The sequence below is a fragment of the Arachis hypogaea genome, chromosome 15 (genome assembly GCF_003086295.3).
Source record: "Arachis hypogaea cultivar Tifrunner chromosome 15, arahy.Tifrunner.gnm2.J5K5, whole genome shotgun sequence".
Lineage (NCBI taxonomy): Eukaryota > Viridiplantae > Streptophyta > Magnoliopsida > Fabales > Fabaceae > Arachis > Arachis hypogaea.
In genome coordinates this window covers 7,338,908-7,358,470 of record NC_092050.1, presented here as the reverse complement: position 1 = coordinate 7,358,470, position 19,563 = coordinate 7,338,908, and the positions used below count along the sequence as shown (strand labels likewise).

General features: G+C 34.0%; 4 protein-coding genes across 22 annotated transcripts; 1 reads left to right on the top strand and 3 right to left on the bottom strand.

The window, feature by feature from the left end:
* Nucleotides 1–1,364: 1,364 nt before the first annotated feature.
* On the bottom strand, nt 1,365–4,355 carry LOC112748419 (probable protein phosphatase 2C 63). Its single transcript, XM_025796658.3, has 4 exons — nt 3,697–4,355; nt 3,064–3,449; nt 1,849–2,088; nt 1,365–1,755 (listed from the first exon to the last, which is right to left on the bottom strand). The coding sequence occupies exons 1-4, from the start codon at nt 3,965–3,967 to the stop codon at nt 1,510–1,512; spliced, it is 1,143 nt and encodes a 380-aa protein (XP_025652443.1). The 5' UTR covers nt 3,968–4,355; the 3' UTR covers nt 1,365–1,509.
* A 2,495-nt stretch (nt 4,356–6,850) lies between these two features.
* On the bottom strand, nt 6,851–8,533 carry LOC112748418 (uncharacterized). The gene has a single exon (XM_025796656.3). It carries the CDS (start codon nt 8,140–8,142, stop codon nt 7,066–7,068), a length of 1,077 nt encoding a protein of 358 aa, XP_025652441.1. The 5' UTR covers nt 8,143–8,533; the 3' UTR covers nt 6,851–7,065.
* A 3,129-nt stretch (nt 8,534–11,662) lies between these two features.
* LOC112748415 (uncharacterized) lies at nt 11,663–18,535 on the top strand. Of its 19 annotated transcripts, none has more exons than XM_072217598.1 (9): nt 11,663–12,292; nt 12,980–13,873; nt 14,089–14,174; nt 14,695–14,843; nt 15,148–15,772; nt 16,047–16,174; nt 17,223–17,298; nt 17,450–17,561; nt 17,743–18,535. In XM_072217598.1, exons 1-4 carry the CDS (start codon nt 11,948–11,950, stop codon nt 14,741–14,743), a joined length of 1,374 nt encoding a protein of 457 aa, XP_072073699.1. In that variant the 5' UTR covers nt 11,663–11,947; the 3' UTR covers nt 14,744–14,843; nt 15,148–15,772; nt 16,047–16,174; nt 17,223–17,298; nt 17,450–17,561; nt 17,743–18,535. The 19 variants fall into 19 exon arrangements, with proteins under 19 accessions (XP_072073699.1, XP_072073698.1, XP_072073697.1 ...); XM_072217597.1 differs by having other exon boundaries at nt 17,445–17,561; XM_072217595.1 differs by having other exon boundaries at nt 11,774–12,292; nt 14,703–14,843.
* LOC112748416 (protein CONSERVED IN THE GREEN LINEAGE AND DIATOMS 27, chloroplastic) lies at nt 15,874–18,390 on the bottom strand. Its single transcript, XM_025796654.3, has 7 exons — nt 18,008–18,390; nt 17,735–17,887; nt 17,477–17,554; nt 17,071–17,166; nt 16,577–16,612; nt 16,288–16,469; nt 15,874–16,197 (listed from the first exon to the last, which is right to left on the bottom strand). The coding sequence occupies exons 1-7, from the start codon at nt 18,242–18,244 to the stop codon at nt 16,032–16,034; spliced, it is 948 nt and encodes a 315-aa protein (XP_025652439.1). The 5' UTR covers nt 18,245–18,390; the 3' UTR covers nt 15,874–16,031.
* Nucleotides 18,536–19,563: the final 1,028 nt, after the last annotated feature.

Here is a 19,563-nt window from a genome sequence, read left to right as displayed (position 1 = left end):
GGGAGGCAATGGACGACATGGAGGCAACTGTCGACACATGTACATGGTGTCGATGTCTTATTTATGGTCCTGTATTATCTTCGGAATCATGGTGGAAGTATGCTCTCGAAATTGGTTTCAAGTGGGGTTCGTGCCTTCTTAGTGAGCCTGAAGTGACGACGAATTTCACGAGGCAATGTTTATGGTGTGCGATATGGGCAGGACATAAAGAGTATAAATGTTTGATATGTTATGCATGTAATGTGGGTAATTGTTGTTATGAATTTGTGGAGTTTAAAATTAATAGGAAGAAATATTAAATTTACGAAAAATTCTCTCTCCATTAATGAAATTTGTTCAGCTTTAAAATCTGTCTTTCTTTCGTATGAATGAGTGATGAAATGAAATTAGGAAAGACTCAATTTGGATCCATTTCCAATCAATTTCTAGATGGGGGGAGGGTTTGGATTTAGGCCTCTTGAGTTTTGCTATTTAGATGATAATGATAATGAGACTAGGTTTTGGGTGGGGTTGATTGATTGGTAAAACCAAATTTCAGTTATTGTGATGTCTGAAATGTTTCAAGCGAATAGTTTAAACAACCTACACCGAATTTAGCAGCACAAAAAACGGTAGTTTCGGGTAATTTCTAGGGGTGGACAAATTTTGCTCGCTTATTTAACTTCAAGTCCGAAGGTGTTGTGGTCTTCGAGATTCTTTGCCACAAACCTGTCACCATCCTTTAGGTCCGATGCCACTAGAAAGCTGTAAGAAAATCTATCCTTTTCGTACTTCATGACATTTGCATTATGTAGATTATGTTGGTATTTAACTTTGTAGACATTGCAATATTTTGATAGGTTATCTTGTTAGTTAACATGCTCATTTTTGTTGAAACACCACATTCTGTATTTTGCTATATTGTTCCTCTTATTTCAGTAATTAATACTTGTTTAGTTGAATAACATTCTCCAAATAATTTTACATTTAGGTTTGGTGTAAATTTAATAGAAAATATTAAATTTTAATTCATATTTATTTTTTATCCAAAGAAATTATGTGTATTACTTATATGAGTTATTCTTTTATTAGAAATTATTTTTTAATTTTAATTAAAATAAAATCAACATATTTAATATAAATGCCAGATTTTTTTTTAGCTTCATAGTTTAATAAATTCTAGGCAATAAAAGATCGAGAACATAAAAAATTTGCTCACTGATCTGATCTGCAGTTATTTTGCAATTTTCTGGGGTTGATTTTTAATTATGGTTTCATTTACTAATTCCTTTTTCTTTTTGTAAAATACATATAATAAAATTGTATGATCATGCTTCGAGATGATCCACTTGTAATCAGCATCTTAAAAAATATCCGATTGCCACTTCTCACAACCTCATTCCATAATTACACTAATTTCTCAATAATTAATCCAACCAATGATACCCCAAGATTTGATGTGACACAAATTTTTGGGCACAATTTAGCCAATATATATTACTATAGTTCTAGCTTATTAATTTTACAAGATTACCTATCTGCATTAATAGAGTAGATATCTACAGGAGCATTAACAGAATCATAGATTCCTTGATGTCTTGGCCTACTACCATTCACAGAATTTTGTGAGTGATCAAGGTATATAACAATCACTGTAATATCATCATGGAAATGGCGCCTTACACCTTTCTCAATTTTCTTTAAATCCGCATATCTCATTTCTTTTTTCTTTGCAACAGCTTCTAGTGCAGCTCTCACCAATCTTTTTGCTATCCCCTACAAATGCATATGCAATTTCAAATACTTATAACAAAGAAAAAGAAACTAAAGGAGTAAGGAAGGGACTTTGTTAGTTATCAGAGTGCTTACTTTTCTTGGACTTCTAGACACGATTTCAACGGCTTCTTTGTCCGTTAATTGCTCCCAAAGTCCGTCCGATGCGAAGATCAGAAACAAATCCTCCGCCTTCAACTTCCGAGCTAATATTGATGGCTCCGCCGTCATCACGGCTCTCTTTAAAGGTACCGGGGACACACATTGCTGGAACATTATAGAGTTGTTGTCGAACTCTGGCTTCTTTAGATAAACATCTCCAATTGATCTTGAGACCTATTCAGATTGAAGCAGTAATTAACAAAAATGTGTTGTTTCTCACAGTTTTAACGTGTATTTTGTGTAGCATGGTTGTTCTTATACTGAAATTATGCAACTAATTCAAATTTTAACACATATTCCAGAAGGGTATATTTCGAAGAAGTGACGTAATTTTTCGCACAAGAGGTTTTTTTCTTCTGAATTTTATCACATGCAAAAATTGCCTGGCTTATGGCTAGAGATTCAGATCATGAAACTTCCATGGAACCAATTATGCACTCCACTAAGAGTTGTCCAAAAATGCAGACAAATCTGATATCAAAGATCATTCATAAGCATGAGTCCACCATAGAATCACATAATTGATCCGTGTCACCACCACACTGGGCTACCACAAGCAACAGGGTGCTAAGGTGTGTGACGTGGCCCAAAAACATGGAAAGTGGAGCCAAATGTTGGGCTCAAACGCACGATATATAGTCACTTTTTCTGGAAAATTTTATTCTTTGGCGATTTAAGAGAAGCTAAAACAATGAATGCATTCCTTATATCTATATGAAATTAATACAAAAATCACAATGAATAAAGAGCAAAATTGTCTGATGCCAGAATAGAACAGACAGACATAATTCATAGAAGATCATTTATACTCAAATGTACCAAGAAACATTTTCTTTTTTTTTTTTTTAAAAAAGAGAGTTATGCTGATATAGTGATATGTTAATCTAAGTCACTTAAATAGTGCAGTTGAATCTTATAGGTTGTTAGCTCTTAGGATCTCTTGTAGTTGTAGCTCAGATGCTAAAAGACAACAATTTAAGTGATCAAGTCACTCATTTAGGATTACGAAGCAAAGCAGAACACAAATTCTGATATCAGTTGAAACTAATACATTTTCAATCAATTGGGAAACAGAGCACCCAAGGAAGAAAAATCAAATTTAACGTGCTGAACAATTGATGGATGAAATTGAAGAGAATATATAAGTACCTGAATAATCCCCTTGATTCTCCAAACTCCATTAGCATTAACCACAACATAATCATCATCAGGGTGAAGAGCCTCAACCTCCTTTCTCACCTCCTCCACTCCAACATTATGATCCGTGGACAAACGCTCTGCCACCACATTATGACCGCAACCAACCTCGTTTCCTCCGAATGCTTTGCGACCGAGAACTGCCCTCGAGTCTCCAAGGTTAGCAACATAGAGAACATCGTTTGAAATTGCTCCAAGAATACAACACGATCCCACCGAAGCAATGTGTGGCTGCGAAATCCATGATTGCTTCACCATACGCAAGAACTCCTCTTCAGTTGCACTGAAAGCTTTCTTTATCACTTGCTCCGATAACCCACCATCCTCTGCAGAGAACACTGCCACGAACAAGAACAATAATCGTCATTTCATTTCCATAGTTCCGTGCCAATTCATTAAAAAAAAAAAATCAAACGTTGGATAGTCTTTGATATATGGAGTTTCATTGTATCATACATACCAGAAAGCATAGTCATTTATATATAGAGTGTTACTGTGTCAATTGTAATTTCAATTCATTTGATATAACTATTAGTCAATGAAATCATAGAAGTATACTATTGAATAATTGAATTAGTGTCTTACTGTGAATGAAGGAGAAGAGATGGTTGGTGACGAAACGAGAAGCTTCAGGTCCACCATGGCCATCATAAACACCAACAAGAGTTGCAAAGGGAGAAGTAAACACCTGTGCTTGGTCTTCCAAAGAAGAATTGGCTTGAACAACAGCAATTGAATATTCACCTGCGGTGTGTGGCTTCAACTCTAAGTCCCATAGAAGCTCATCGTCATAGTTGCCTCCTCCTAGTCCACATGAGAAGAAGCACATCAACGGTTTTCGACAGAGCTCCAACATCCTTAATTTTCGTTTTCCTCTTATGTTTCACACTGTATGTGTGTGTGTGGTGTCCGGTCCACGGTGCCTGAATAAAGACGAAAGAAAAGTTTGTTGGTGAATGGAAATGTTGACTAACGTGTGAATTCCGCGTTAAAATGTAGAATTTTTGTCTTTTGGAACGTAGAAAAGGGAGTAAAGGAGACTGTAGAGGAGAGGGGTGCACCAATAAATAAAAATAGAAAGAGAAAAAAAAATCTTTTGGGAAGAAAATCTTGTGGTGCAAGAAATGGGTTACATGGTGCCACGGAGGATTTGACAACAATTAGCTGTTTAAGTTAATAAGTGAAAAGAAATAATAGGGGCTGATAAGTGAAAACCATTTGCTGCATTTATTAGTGCATTGCTTGCGGTTAGTGTTTGTGATGAGATCAAAAAATTCAAATGAAACGGATCTACAAGAAATGTATATATACGTTGTATTAAATGATTAAGATTAGGAAAATTCTTATTTAGTTCTAAGTGTAAATTACTTTTCTTCATCACACTAAAATTATATTTATTATTTTCTATTTCTAGAGGCTAGAACACAAAAAATTTACTGTTTATTTGAGTGATATTAAATTGATAAAAAATATCTTTTTATTTTTTTAACGTGTTTGACAAATTTTTAATAATAAAAATAAAAATACTAAAAAAATAAAAAATATTTTTAACATAATAAATAAAAAAAATATTATACACAAACATAATTAATAAATAAAAATTTTTTTACATAAGATATCAAAACATAAAATTACTTTTTTTTTAAAAGATATTTTAAAATTATATTTTTTTAAAAATTCATCCAAACAAGCCCTAAAAAATGTCTTGATTAAAAAATTTGATTATTTAAAAAGGCTATACAATTTAATATTTTTTTTAATTATTGATAGAAGATGTAATTATTTAAATTCATCTTTTTATAGAAAATGATAACATACTGTTAGTAAGAAAAGTAAAAAAATTAATTAATATTGATTCATATATAAAATAAATATTAAAAAATATTAATCACTTAATATTTTTTATTTTTATATACGTTATTAGTAGTTTAGTAATAAAAAACTAAATATATAAGATGTTAGGGGCCACTCAAATAAAGATGTTTAAAACGTTTTTTTAATGTTTTCTAGTAATTAAAATTTAGTATATATAATCAATTAAACTGTGCTATTTTTGTCAAAATTAGGCTAAACAAATTAATTTGATCAAAAAGATGGTGAATAAAATCTTGAACCAATCTAAATTTATTTTCTTTATAGAAAATAACTATAATATTCTTATTATAGAAAATAATTAAAATACTCCTATTATATATATTAATTTTGAAAACTCTAAATCTTAACCTATGACAGCAAGAAGTAAATGACTAGAATTTAAGATTCTCAAAATTAATATATATATAATAGAAATATTTTAATTATTTTCTATAATAAGAATATTATAGTTATTTTCTACAAAAAAAATTAATATTAATTTAGACTAGTTCAAAATTTGATTAATCATTTTTTCGATCAAATTAATTTGTCTGATCTAATTTTAATAAAATTAACACAATTTAATTAATTATATATATTAAATTTTAATTACTAAAAAATATCTTAAAAAAAAGATTTTAAACATATTTATTTGAGTGTTCCAAAATTTTATACATGACTTTTTCACATTTCTGGGACAATGGATTTTATGGCTTTTTAAAATGAAACAATAGGAAATGACGATGACTTTAATGGTCAACCAATGGAGGCTTACTTTCAAAATTATTTATGACCATTGACTCGCTTGCCTGTCTTATTTCTTGTTATATTCAGCTATCGTTTATCTTGTTTTCTTGGAAATTTATTGATAGTTGAATGTTTCTCGAGAGTTAAGACAAGGATAGTTGTAACCTTGTACGTATTATGAGAAGTATTCTTCTGCATTAACACGACCTGTAATGATCAGATTACGTTAATGAATTATCCTCAAGACTTGTTGCGGGAATCACTAGGCTGAGGTGCGGACTTCAGTGAATATACAGTTAGACCAGTTCCACAAAATATTGTACTGTTTTATGCACTTCAAAACTCCAAAGAGATGTTTGTTGATACTTAATCTCAATTTTATTTTTAGTATATAAATAATATTTTTTATTTTTATTTAATAATAATATTTAAAAATTAAAAATATTATGTGCACATAATATATAAATTTTTAATTAATTATTATATCTTTATATACAAATATATATCTAATTTAATCTATAAAAAATATTAAAAAAAGTATTAAAATTTATTATTTTTATTATTATTTAGTCATTAATTTAATTTTTTTAGTTTAATTTTTTTAGTTTAGTAATCTAATAACATATTTTATTTTAATATTAATGACTGATTAATAATAAAAAAAATAATAAATTCTAATTATTCTCTAATATTTTTTTAAATTTATTTTTAATATATATTTAACATTTCAGTATTTTGTATTAATAATTAATTTTAGTGCATATTTAACATGTTTAAAAAATTAGCTGTTAAGGTAGAAATAGTTCTCTTTGAAAGAGATGTCACAAGGGGCAACCCAAACGCTGCCAAATCCTGTGAACAAAAATTTTAAATCAAGAAAAATTATAGATAGATAATAAAAATACTAAATAATATGAACAATAGATATATCGGATGTTCAATTCACTAGATCTAGGTGTACGAATGGTTATCCTAATATTAAGATTTAGGTGGATAAATTGGGATATAGTGTATTTCTACTGAACTAATTTTAGAATCAATTGTTCACGTTATTCACAAAAGTCATTATCTACCTAACAAATTCCTTAAATCAATCCAAAATAGCCAATCACCACAAACCCCATGACATAAATATATCTTAACAAAAGCAATTCAATCTCTTAAAGGAATGATACTGATATAATTCGTTTTACAGCCTCATTTCTCACGAGCAATGTAAAAAATTCTGACTATGATTTCACAGATCCTCTACTCCAATATCATAATTCCAAAGCTAATAAAGAAAGGCAATCTAATTCTAATCTATCTATTAAACACAAAGTGCGACCAATAATCACACAATGACACAACAATTCATGAGCTTGATGATAACAAAGCCTCCTCATCGTGATACTTCGTATTATTTAAAAGCCCCTTCATCCATTCAAAGCTTTGATGATGACGTGGCACACCCTTCTTTCCCTGCTTTACCCTACTGTTCTGCCTCTTTTGTTCCACCACTTTTTCTTTCATGGCGTGCACTGTGCCCTCTGTCTCATTTGACTTTTTTGTGTGACCACCAATCATAGCAATGTCCGCCTCAACCGTTTCAATTGATGAGCACTTACAACCACTGAATAAACCACTACCTTTGTTCATAAACTGCTTCAAAACGTTCTTGCTCTTTCCGCTAATGTTGTTACTCATTTCAACACTATTATTGGTAGTGGCGACATTAGCGTTGAAATTGAAATTGAAGTTACTATAATTTTTGCTATTAACATTGTTGGTACTACGAACCTTAATATCTTGTAAACCTATCTCAGGTGCAGGAACCACACCTAGACGGAAAATATCCCATGCTGATGACGACTTTCTACCATGATTATTACCAAAGCTTCCTTGTCTTGTAATATTTGCTTTCAACTGAGGTTTGGGACTTGGATGATGCGTGTAAAAATGATGACCACGAACTTCTCTTCTAGCATTAGAAGTTCTTGTTGTTCTTGTGGTGATGGTGGTGGAGCTGGTGCTACTACATGAGTTTTGACTTCTTAAACTGCTGCTTCTACTGCTACTGCTATGAAACTCGCTTGAAGAAAAATGGTCCATGGATTCTGACCTTGATTCAAATAGCCACTCATGTTTCTGGCCATAACGCTGGGAAGTGGTGGATTTTGATGAGACACACAATGGGAGCATTTGGCCTTGGAAGAAAACTTCATCTGCTGAACACATTTCTACCGGGCCACCCCATGAGCAGAAATCGAATTCCGCTTCTCTAGTTTCGCTTATCTGAGAAGCTGGTGGTTTTCTTGGCAGATCTTCTTGTTCGATTGAATTCACCGGAAGATCACAAAGTGACAATGCTTCCAGTTCTTCATCTTCATCTTCGTCCTGATCGTTTTCTTCCACTTGTTTCCATTTCGCATGCCAAATGTTTGTGGCCATTTCAAACTCAAAGAGTTCGGATGAGAAAGGAAGGTGGGAATTAAGCGATAAGTTTCTTGTAAGAATATGATCTTATGACGAGAATGTGAAATGAAGATATAAATATAAAGATATCCGTGAAGCAAAATAATATTAAGGGGCCAATATTTTTAGTGTAGAAAGACAGCGAGTTAGTTAATGTTAATTTAAATATAAGATAAAATTAAGAAAAAAGTGTTGATCAGCTAATATTTTTCGAAAAAGATGGTGGAGTAGTTGTAACAGAGAAATATGGAATGTGAAGAGCATATATAAAAGTGAAGTAGTGACAAACACTAAAGCGAGAAATTAAAACAGAGAAGTGAAGTGAAGTGATCATTCGGTGCATTGCATAGGAGGAAACCAAAAAATAATGTGTTTTGATCTTTTCCTTGTTTGATGGGTGAAGAAAGGAACAGAGAACTTTTATGGCCGGCCACTACTAGAACCAATACGCATCTAAGGTCGCTTTTTATGCCATTCTTCTCGATGAATTGCCTTGCATGCTTCACAACCAGGGTGGTGGGGACAATTTCAGCTATTGAAATTGAAAAACAGAGATTGCACGCCAAAAGTTAGAGTAAAAACCATATCAAAATTACTATATACAACAGCTTCAAACAACACTTCTCTGTCTTTCCAAATCAAAGTCCATTGACAAGGAGATAATGAATCATTAAAAGAAAGCAACAAATTACTTAACGGTGATAGGTTCTAGTTATACGTTACATCATTACATCTGTTTGAAGATCTGACTGAAACGTACTTAAGCAAATTTGTGACCAAAATAGTATCTATATACCGAGGTAAATTTGAGGATTGGGTTGAAATCTGAATCTATAGTACACAACCACACATGACACATGGTTATGTTCCCAAACCTTGTCATAAAGGTGGTAGACAAAGCTTCTGTCCTTTTTATATCATCACAATACTTGTGTTTTCTTGCTTGTTTGAAAAAGATGAGGGATACGGGTCAGCAAGTTTTTTGATTTGTAGCCATTAATTAATTATTATTAATATTTTTAATTGTATGAGATTTCATCCAATAGTATAGGATTACTCATTTTTCATTTATTAGTTAAATGTTGTCCAGATTTTAATAAAAGTGCTGGCCTCTAGTCTTTCTCGCTTGGAAAATATAGTTTTACACAAAAACCTATTCCAAACAATATGGACAAACTTTATCAAATTTTTTTCATTATCTCAAAGTGCCAAAATAAAAGGGTAGACAGCATGCCTATCCTTCCAAAACTTGCAAAGAAACTTATACATATATACCTGAATAAAAAATATTTTCCCACGTTCATTTCAATTTCTGCTTTTGTTTTTAAAGAAGTAAATGGATAAATTTTAGATTGCCTTTTGAATAGAAGTACTTTTAAATTTTTTTTTTTTTTTGAGATTTTTCTATTAGAAAAATAATTGTGTTTAGATGGAAATTTAAGAAATATTTAATTAGTAGACAATTCATTAAGATCTTCTTAAAACTTTATTTTTTAAATTTTTTTATAATAATATTTTATAAATATATAAAAATATTTTTTAAAAATAAAATAATCCAATCGAGCACATATTTCTTTTGGCCGCAGAAATAAGTTAGCTCAATATATAAAGGCAAAAATTGATATCTTTGACAATGCGATTCAAATATCTCTAATTCTAAACTAATAATATATTAAAAAAGCAAGAAAGTTGGCAAAAAATAAATTTTTTTAGAATTTATTATTTTATTTTAAAATTAAAATTGTCTCCGTTTTTTCTTTCTCCCAATATCAAGATTAATTCGCTACGAATAAAATGCTATTCAGAAAAAAAAAATAATAAACAGACTTCTCTAGATGAACTGAACAGCTATTTCAAACAATAACTTGTCCAGCTCCTTTAACCCAAAATAATTGGTTGGGCCTAATGAATAGTACTGGTCCGTTTCACACTCCTAATTCATTTTTTATTTGCCTCCTAGTTAAAGACTAATCCATGGTAGATTTGAGTTCATTTATAGATTTGTTGTTGGCTAATAAATTACTGCATGCACAAGACGGAATTCGAACTCCCAACACTTACTTAAACAGACGAATGAGCTGATCATTCGATCAACCCAAGTTGTCCTCTCTTCGTTGCATTGCAGTCTTTTTTTTTTTTTTTTCTGGGTCATGCTTTGGGCTATAGTCTATACGTCCCTTTCTTTCATTTTTGGGCGCGTTCCTTCTATTTTGTTATTTGGCCATGCTCACGGGCAGAGACAAACAGTGAACGAGTCAAGGAAGGGCTGGGTGCCGTTGACACTAACCCATATATATTTGGTCCAACCGGTGGTGGAGTAACGGAGTTGCCTTTGACGCCAGTCTCTTGGCAAAGTGCCCAACTCTCCTATCTCAAAAGCGATGATGAGACCTTTAGTGCTGCAGCGTTGTCAAGTGGGCAATGGCGGTCTATTATAATTCTCCTTACCCGTCGATTGGTATTGGTGCCTTTCCTTGCACCTATTAATTAATTAATATTAATACTAATATTAAGCTTCTAAATTCTAGCTTCTTCCAAAGAGAAAGTAGCCACGCTTCCGGAAATCTCTATTGGAGCACCACGTGTGTTCCAGGTGCCAAAAGCATCGCTAAAGGAAAAACAAAGCCTTACAATATATAATGCAACAACCGAGCAGAAGAGGCTCAGCAAGTAGTAAAACGAACATGGAGAATAAGGAAGAAAACAGAGAGAAAAAGACTCAAAATAACGAATCAGCTAAGGAAAGCAGCAGCACGGAAGAGCTTCTTCCAATGGAGGACAGTCCCTACGTGAAATATAAGGATTTGGAAGACTATAAGCGTAAGGGTTATGGCACTGAAGGCCATCAAGAACCCAAGCCAGGTCGTGGAGCTGGCGCCACTGATGCACCCACTCCCTCAGGTGCTGCTGTTTCTTCCGAGGCCGAGCTCTCAGCCACTGAAGCCGTAAATCGCCAGGGAGTGCCTTAAAAGCAGTATCTATAGATTTTCTTTATACAATTACTAAGAGATATAGTTTTCATTCTCAACAGTGATTACTTCAGTCGTGTTGGGCTTAAGTGCTTAAAATTAATACTTTAATGTGGTTTTGTGTGTCTCGTGTTCGCTACATATATATGATTTAACATTATAACATCAGTGAAAAGGTGACAGAGTTGGAAGAAGTGCAATAGCATTAACGTGATAAAGAAAAATGATTTATGCATGGAGTTTTAAGAAGTGCAAGAGAATTTCAAAATTGCATGTCCAGGTGAAAACCAAGCTTATATAGGATGATGGGACAAGTTTGATAAGTTCTGTTTTCAGTGGAACGAAAAAGAATGAAATTCATGGTTCAATTCCACAATTTTTAGCTCAGCAACTCAAATTAGAATCGGATATACTTAAATGAAGTGCAATTTAATTTAAATAAATTACATAATTATCGAAATAAATACATTTTTTGCTAATAATCTTTAAGTCAGGGAATTAAATTGTGGAAAAATGAAAAACCAGGCCACCATCTCAATTCTCAAATCTCTGTAAGAATTTCATAAAAAAAAAAAAAAGAAAGAAAGAAAAAAACTGGATTCTCAATTGGCAACCACGTGTATTGGTTTGAAAAATTTAACTCGATAAGGACACGACACGTAAACGCTCGGTTCAGCATTCAGCATGGGTGAGGGGGAGTGTTGAGAAAACTTCGTTAGGAGTTAGGACTATATTCTCCATCATCCACTTCCCTCAGTTCTCCCCGTGTTCTATTCTCTCTCTTGTTACACTACAATAAAACGCTAAAAACTATGGTGTATCTCGCCGGGTACAGCACGGTCATAGGATTCCATCACCGGAGCCCAATTTCTTTGATATCGATAACACAAAACGGCGCCACTATAACGCCCTACGACGTCGTATTTCTGTGTCGTTGTTGCAGATACCATCGGTTCAGTAGTGCATCTGAATCTTCTTGGGAAGAATTCCCCGCGGAGAACGCGTACGAGCTGCTAGGAGTGTCGGAGACCAGCTCCTTCGCTGAGATCAAAGCGTCGTTTCACAAATTAGCGAAAGAGACTCACCCGGACCTTGCTGAGTCAAGGAACGATTCCGCTGAGTCTCGCCGATTCGTGCAAATCCTGGCTGCATATGAGGTGGGTGCGAATCCTACTCAGGACTATCATTGTTTTCGTTTAGATAGCTTGAATTTGGACTTAGATGGAGACAGAGAAATAAAATTTGGTTCATGAAATAATTATTTAGGTTCTGAAATTTGTGAAATTGTGCTGAAGTCTCAATTATTTGTAGTGAAAAGGAAAAGGAAAAGGAAATATTAAAAATAAAGATCCATTATAGAAGTTAGTTGATATCGTTAACGATTAGCGACTGTAAAATTGGAATAAGTTGGCATAATAATCATTCAAATTTTCATAGACTATGGTTGGATAACATGATTAACCAGTTCTAAGTTACAAGAGAGACTGTCAAAATGGAACAATGAGCTCGGAGAAGCTTACCTGAATAGTGATATTGTAATACTGCTTCCTTTGAAGGATGTTGCGAAGCCTGACTGTATATTTTAACTTTGATAGCTTTTAATGTCCAAAGTTTGAATGTATAACTTTGTTCTCATTGATTTGCTTTTTCGTTTTCTCCTGCTCGCATTGGTACTGGATATGCTGCGCATGCTCTTATACTTGGTGTTTAGTAACACCTACTGCATAGCTTGAAACTGTTTGCAGATCATAATATAGAGTCTCAATGGGTTTCTACCATGGGGTTTTTTTTTCTATGGTTTGGAGGGAACTTTAATTAACTGAATAATCTGTGATTCTTTGCAGATTCTTTCAGATTCTCGGAAGAGAACCCATTATGACATGTATTTGTTGTCCCAGAGAAGGCTCATACAGAGGCATTCCCAACAGGGTTCAAAATTGCACATTTACAAATCCCATGCTAATACTTTCAAGGAGATGGAAGTTGTTGAATGGTTGAAGTGGTACAGATTAACTATAAATGATATTTTGTCAGAGAAGAAGGTGGCTGTTGGAACAGGCTACTTTGATGTGCTTGAGAGAGATTTCTATTCAGCTATTCATGCAGCATATTATGGTCCTGAAATTGATTCTATGCCTATGGAGCTTTTTCCTGACTGCTTTGAGGCTGAGGAAAGGTCCTCTCATGAAACTCCTGAGGTTTTGCACTTGGTTTCCGGCCGGGATCTTTTCGGGATGGTTTGCCTAGTTGAGAAGATTCCGGAGATATCATCTACGAAAAATGAGAAGTTAATTTCTTTCAGATCCTTAGATTCTGACCTGTGCCAATCTACGATGAAGAAATTTCACATCAATGCAGAAAGGCAAGAGGATTTTGGGACACATCGAATTCAAACTTCTAACATTTCAAATAGTGTATCGGATGCATATAGAGATCTAGAATTGCACGTCTCCGGCAGAGTGATTGCTACAGCAACCCGGGACCTACCTAGATGTTATTCTGGTGGGTTGCAGAAAGATGTTGAAGATCACATTCACGTTTTCCTTAATTCGGATGAAGATCCAAAATATATCAGTGGCGACTTTCCAGAACATTACTTGGCCAATGGTGCAGTTGGAAGCAGAATTCATTTGGGAACCATATCTGGAATTGGGAGCACCCCAGATGAAGGTTGTTGTTATGTCTACAACAGCAATGGTGACAAGACCCATGCAATCATGAAACATAGAACATTGCTGGTATGTAAATTTGCTATTCCATGCACTTGTTGGTTAAACGGTTAGAACTTAAAAGGGGATTTTACTTGTCATAAGGACCAAGTCCTCTTTGCTTATAGTCTTAATATGATAAGAATCGTCTAGGTTTCAGGTTACTGCTTCAAATGTCTTATTATGAATAACTTGGTATAGCAGGATGCTATAAATCAACAAATGTTGTTTATGACAATTTTCAGGTGAAGCATATGCACTGGTATGAAATCGGTGACAGAGTTTCACTTTGTGAGTGTAGATGCACTAGGGCACGTTTACCACCAAGCAAGTAAAGCTCTGGCATCTTTCTGTAATATTTGCTGGTGAACATCATAACATATGCTGTGTTGATCACTTTCTTTGTCAGAACATGTGACTTTATCATGCATACCAATCTTCTCGTGGCTAGATTACTGATCTTTATTTTATTTTGTTTTCAATGTTGATCGTATTGCTATTAGATTGTTCTATAACGCTGTCAACATTCATACAGTTTATTGAAAGGTTAAACAGTTTAGAACAGTTGAACTAACCCATGTCATTTTCAACTTTCAATTTTTTCTAAAATGTTATTATTGTACATTTTAAGTTGAAAGAACCATGAGCATATGTAAAATTTTCTGATGATGCTATATTATGTAGATATTTTGCTGAGAAAAATTTTCTTCTGTACTCTGTAGTGCTTCTAACTGAAAAATATACTGTAATATTCTAATTTTCTGTGTGAAATTTGGCAACTTTTATGCATAATTATCTGCTGCTCTCTCATTCCTGCTTGTAATACGTTTTTACTAATTTTAAGTCTTCAGTTATACAGGTTTTGGCTATTTGAACCTCGCTCTGGCTTCCATGACATAGGGGGTTGGTATGTTGAAACATATGGTAAAGATAAGAAGGGTCATACAATACCATCACAAAGGTTGTGGGATGGCTTGGACAATGGCGAGCAAGCTGACAGGTAAGTTAACTGATATTTCTTGTCTTTTAACTTTTGGGAGAATTATTTAACTGTATCAATTGTACTGCTTTAAAAAATGTGTGGTGTTGATTACGGAATGGCTATTAATGATATACAAATAGTAGTACTATCTTGGGGGAATCGTTTGTTATTTTCCTGGGAGTCAAATATGCCAGTTGATGGAAATCAAGTATCTCGTCTCATCTTTGTTAACCACACTTTTTGAGTTTTCAGAATTGTGTCCTAACCAAGTACTTGCCAATGGAGTGTATTGATTGTTGATTATGCAATATGCAATATGCAGAAGACTTCATCCAGCTATGTATTTGTTTGCTCTTGCATATCGGACACTCGATATTGAATATGCCAAAGCAAACAAGAAGACCTTCAGGCATGTTGTTGGAGCACAAATGTTCAAAATTCTTCATTGGTGTAGGAAACTTGTTTAATATGGTATATTGGGCCTATCGCACAATCAACCATTTTATTATACTCTATTGATACACCAATTTGGGACAAAGCAACAGAGCTTCACTGATCTCTAGTTCGTGAAATCATTGGATCAAGGACTGCTTGATGGGTGCTCTTTCAATATTTGAGGAATTCATATCATGCTTGAGCTATTTTGCTTGACATTGAACGTGAAAAACATGTCATCTGTTTTTCCTTTTCCTCAAAAATGAGCTGCAATCGGAATCTTTGCAAATGAATATCATTCAATGTTTCTAGTTGGTTAGATCAGTATAATGGAAGCAAATAGTTTTGCTTTGCAATGAATTTGTCCCCTGCACTGGAATCAATTGTCATTAGAGCAGCACTCTCCTCAGATCGACTTAGCTACCATAACTCACGGCATATCAAGAACAATCTTCTCATGCTTGCAGAATTGTCCAAGCGGGGCTTGTACTTGTGTATCTGTATATTTTCAAGTATGTTTTCTGGTTCACATTTTTTATTCTTAAATTAATATTCATTATATGCAATTAGAAATATGACCTGTAATTTCATATGATCACATTATACCTCGGTATGATTTAATATTTCTTCAATATATTTCTGGGTTTGTTTGCTCTCATCGCTTTGAACATCTTTTCAAATGGTTTCTTACTAAATAGCATAAAACTTTGGCCAAAGAGTCACTACAAACGGTACTCTAACTAAATGAATTTAGTTACACATTCATCTTTCTTAATCCTTGAGCAGATCCTCCCATTTGCAATACTGGCCTCCTGCTAATGCTCGGTAATATCTATCCCTGCAATAGACTGGTCTTCCATCAGCAGCCTCTGCAGCAGCTGCTGCGAGATCATCATCAGCCATCACCTCTACAGGCAATTTAAGCAACTCCTCCTTTCTACAACATACATTATAATATTGCAATGAGACAAGGGGGGAAAAATTGAAGATAATGCATATGTTTCTCTGTTTCTGTGTCTTTCCTTACCTTAAGTTATACTTTGTGTTAACTTTGGGAGCTTGTGCGTTTGATTTCTTTCCTACCGTGGTAAAGGTAGTTTGGAAAAAGTCCTGCACTGGTGTAGCAAAGATAAATAGCATAACTCCAGTAACAAGTAATGCTCCTGTTCCAACTAGAGTTTGCTTGAGCAGTTGAACAACTGGTTTAACCTGAAAACATCGATTATATGTGAATCATGCTGCAAGAAATCAATATAATGTTTTCTAGCTTGCATCCAAGATTTTCCTGCATAATTAATTGATGTAGTGTTTAGTACCTTGTAAGAGCCCAACAATCTATCACGAGCTAGGATCTGCAAATAAAGCTAACTTTTCAGTTATAAGTGCCTGAAATGAGAGAAATGAAGCATGTCACAGCTTCCATATCCTTTATATTCTTTTACTTTGAACATACTGCTTGAGTGTATCTTAGGTAACAAAGTTCCAAATTGCAATCCACCTCTAAAATTGGCTTCCTTGTATTCATTTAAAGCTACTTTTTTGGTCGCGTATATTGTATTGAATATGGTTTGGATTCCTTTGAACTACTCTTCTCACTACCAGGCAAAGGAAGCTTGCATAAAAGAGGAGATTTTTGGATGGATATGATGTATATAACATCTCAAAATAAATTTATACATCGCGAGTTTTACTCATGGCGCATGCATTTTATTTTGGGTTCCATTACTGTATTATGAGTGTACGTTAAGTGTTAGGTTTATGTTGGATTAGCATTTATGCAAGCATTCTTCACATAAAAATAGAGGCAAACCTCAGGTGGCTTGGCCCACATCTGTCCATCATACCATCCACTTTCTTCATACGGAATGACCGCAGATAGAAGTCTATCTCCAACATAACTCCATCCCTGCATTGTAATTCAAATTATTTGACTGCAGCAGTGATTTAAGTTTGAATGTGCAGAAATGGCTCAGGAACTTAATCATTGGCATGGTAGTTTAAAACTTGTTCTATTGCATCTGAGGCAAACAACATAAAGGTCATGCATGACTACAAGAGGGAGCTCCAACCAAGCTAAACTTTGAATCCATTGTGTCTTACAATTGACAATTTTTTTTTTTTTTTTTTTTGAATTCTTTGCCTTACTTAACCAGTCCCCAATAATGAAATTATTATGGTACGCAGAACAGAAAGAAGAATTCGACGTTCAAACGCACCAGGTAAATCCTCAAGACAATCAAAGATACAATGAAAAGTGATCCTGTTCCAGCAGCAAGTATGAATCTTAGAGGCTCCTGCAAGGTAGTGACACATTAACACCGGCTGAAGGAAATTTTATATAAGAAAAATATTTTTGTGCTAGTGTGCAGCTGACAGTCACATGTACTCTTGTGAGAATGTATCAACATTTCTGTTGACTACTTTGATTACTAAATGTCCCAAAACTTATGCACACATAAATTTGACTTCCTTACTCTTGAAGGATTAAAGCTTGCAGCTGCAACTGGCACTCCAAGAACTGTGAATACTACCAACCAGAGGCCTCCAAGGCGAAGAAAGAAGGATCCTGGACCCAGTTCACCCCATGAATACAGGATTCCATCCTTCAGAGAAGAGTACTCATTCACCTATTATTTAATAGGTTCAGCAATGATATTAACCTTACACTCTGGAATATCATGTTGAGTTCTGAGTAATACCCAAAGAAAACATTTATTCCCATAATATCACAAGTGTCTTAAACGTACCGGTCTCTGCTCAAAAGGGACCTCAATTTCCAAGCCAGGATCCCAGCTACGTCCAGAAGAGCCACTTGCTTCCCCATCCATCTCATCCTTTATGGCCTTGACCTTGATGGAAACCCGACGAGAAAAGCTTGAAATTTTGTGATTATGAATAATCAACGAGCCATAGCTGCTTCCTGGTCTGACTTGTCTTGCATTTGGAATTGGAAGTTGAGAGCAGTGAAGATTTAGTCTAAGCATCTATTTACTTGTTGAATTCAAGCTATGAAAGAATAGTGAGATGGTACCATAGCTGATAGCTCGTTGATTAATAGCATGGTTTTTGTACGAGGGACCACATGTTATTTACGTGGAGGAGGGCTGCAAGTTTTGTGAATTTTCCAGATTTTCATAGGGTCCTTTCCCGGTTCGCTATGTGGACAGGATTATTGTCCACGTGGTGTTCTATGAGCCGTTCATCTGATGTGGTGAAGGTCTTTAGCGCTCAGATTATCCGAAACTAAATTTATATGCACTTTTGTATTTTAACTATTTTTGTGGTTTGGCAAAGGCGAAGGGAACTGTGTGCCTTAGCCATGTGTTGGGCGTTCCTTTGCACGCAAATTGGAACGCAGTTCCTGTTACCTGCACGCAGAGGGAACAAGCCTTGGTTATAACTTATAAAGTACTGTTAAGCCCTATGAAGCACGGACACTTCGCTGAGTTATCGTGTCCACGTGTCAAACACATTTCGGACACGACACTCACCGACACTCGTTCGACACGCGTGTCTGCTGTGTCCAATCATGTCTTAATAAAAAATAAAAAATTCTTCTTCGAACACGCCTGAACACACCTAAATACCATCACGTGTCCGCGTGTCCAGTCTTATTCTTAACATATATTCTTAAAATAAATTTAGATATAGTATATATTATTATTTATTAAAACAAAAAATATTTTAAATACTTGATATAATTAAAATAAGACATTAAAAATAATTAAAAATTTTATTTTATATTTTAATATCAATAAAATATCAAAATATCATTACAATTTATCTAAAAAATACTTTATATTTTATATATATGCGTGTCCCCGTATCATGTAAGATTTTAAAATTTGTGTGTCGGCGTGTCCCGTGTAGTGTCGTGTCCCGTGTCCGTGTCAGTGTCCGTGCATCATAGGTTAAGCTCGTCCCCGTCGTTATATAGAAATAGTGAAATACTATGGATGCATGAAACCATGAATGGTTGAACATTTTGCAACCAAATACCCGTGCTTGTTTGGGCGTCATTATTTTGTTGAAAAAAAATCTTTTTTTTTTTTTTTTTAGTATGTTTGGCAAATTTCTAGTAATAAAAGTAAAAGCACTAGAAAAATAAAAAAAAAAATATTTTTTTGAGAAGTTGTAATTTACATCTTTTTTTTTTAAAGATCTTTTTTTTTAAAAAAAAGATATTTTTCATGCAATAAATAAACAAAAAAGTACTTTTATATTGTTATACCCAAACATAATTAATAGATAAAAAGATTTTTTTGCATGAGATATCCAAATATAAAATTACTTTTACTTCTCC

What these genes read in the sequence shown, in the direction of transcription:
- LOC112748418 (XM_025796656.3), bottom strand. Translation starts at nt 8,142, where the DNA reads ATGGCCACAAACATTTGGCATGCGAAATGGAAACAAGTGGAAGAAAAC.
- LOC112748419 (XM_025796658.3), bottom strand. Translation starts at nt 3,967, where the DNA reads ATGTTGGAGCTCTGTCGAAAACCGTTGATGTGCTTCTTCTCATGTGGA. An exon ending in GAATCAAGGGGATTATTCAG is followed by an intron (nt 2,089 to 3,063) that starts GTACTTATATAT and finishes CAATCTGAATAG; the next exon opens with GTCTCAAGATCAATTGGAGA. An exon ending in TGTCTAGAAGTCCAAGAAAA is followed by an intron (nt 1,756 to 1,848) that starts GTAAGCACTCTG and finishes ATGCATTTGTAG; the next exon opens with GGGATAGCAAAAAGATTGGT.
- LOC112748415 (XM_025796651.2), top strand. Translation starts at nt 11,948, where the DNA reads ATGGTGTATCTCGCCGGGTACAGCACGGTCATAGGATTCCATCACCGG. An exon ending in AAATCCTGGCTGCATATGAG is followed by an intron (nt 12,293 to 12,979) that starts GTGGGTGCGAAT and finishes GATTCTTTGCAG; the next exon opens with ATTCTTTCAGATTCTCGGAA. An exon ending in GCACGTTTACCACCAAGCAA is followed by an intron (nt 14,175 to 14,702) that starts GTAAAGCTCTGG and finishes TCAGTTATACAG; the next exon opens with GTTTTGGCTATTTGAACCTC.
- LOC112748416 (XM_025796654.3), bottom strand. Translation starts at nt 18,244, where the DNA reads ATGCTTAGACTAAATCTTCACTGCTCTCAACTTCCAATTCCAAATGCA. An exon ending in CAAGCTTTAATCCTTCAAGA is followed by an intron (nt 17,555 to 17,734) that starts GTAAGGAAGTCA and finishes ACTACCTTGCAG; the next exon opens with GAGCCTCTAAGATTCATACT. An exon ending in GATTGTTGGGCTCTTACAAG is followed by an intron (nt 16,470 to 16,576) that starts GTACTAAACACT and finishes CGATGTTTTCAG; the next exon opens with GTTAAACCAGTTGTTCAACT.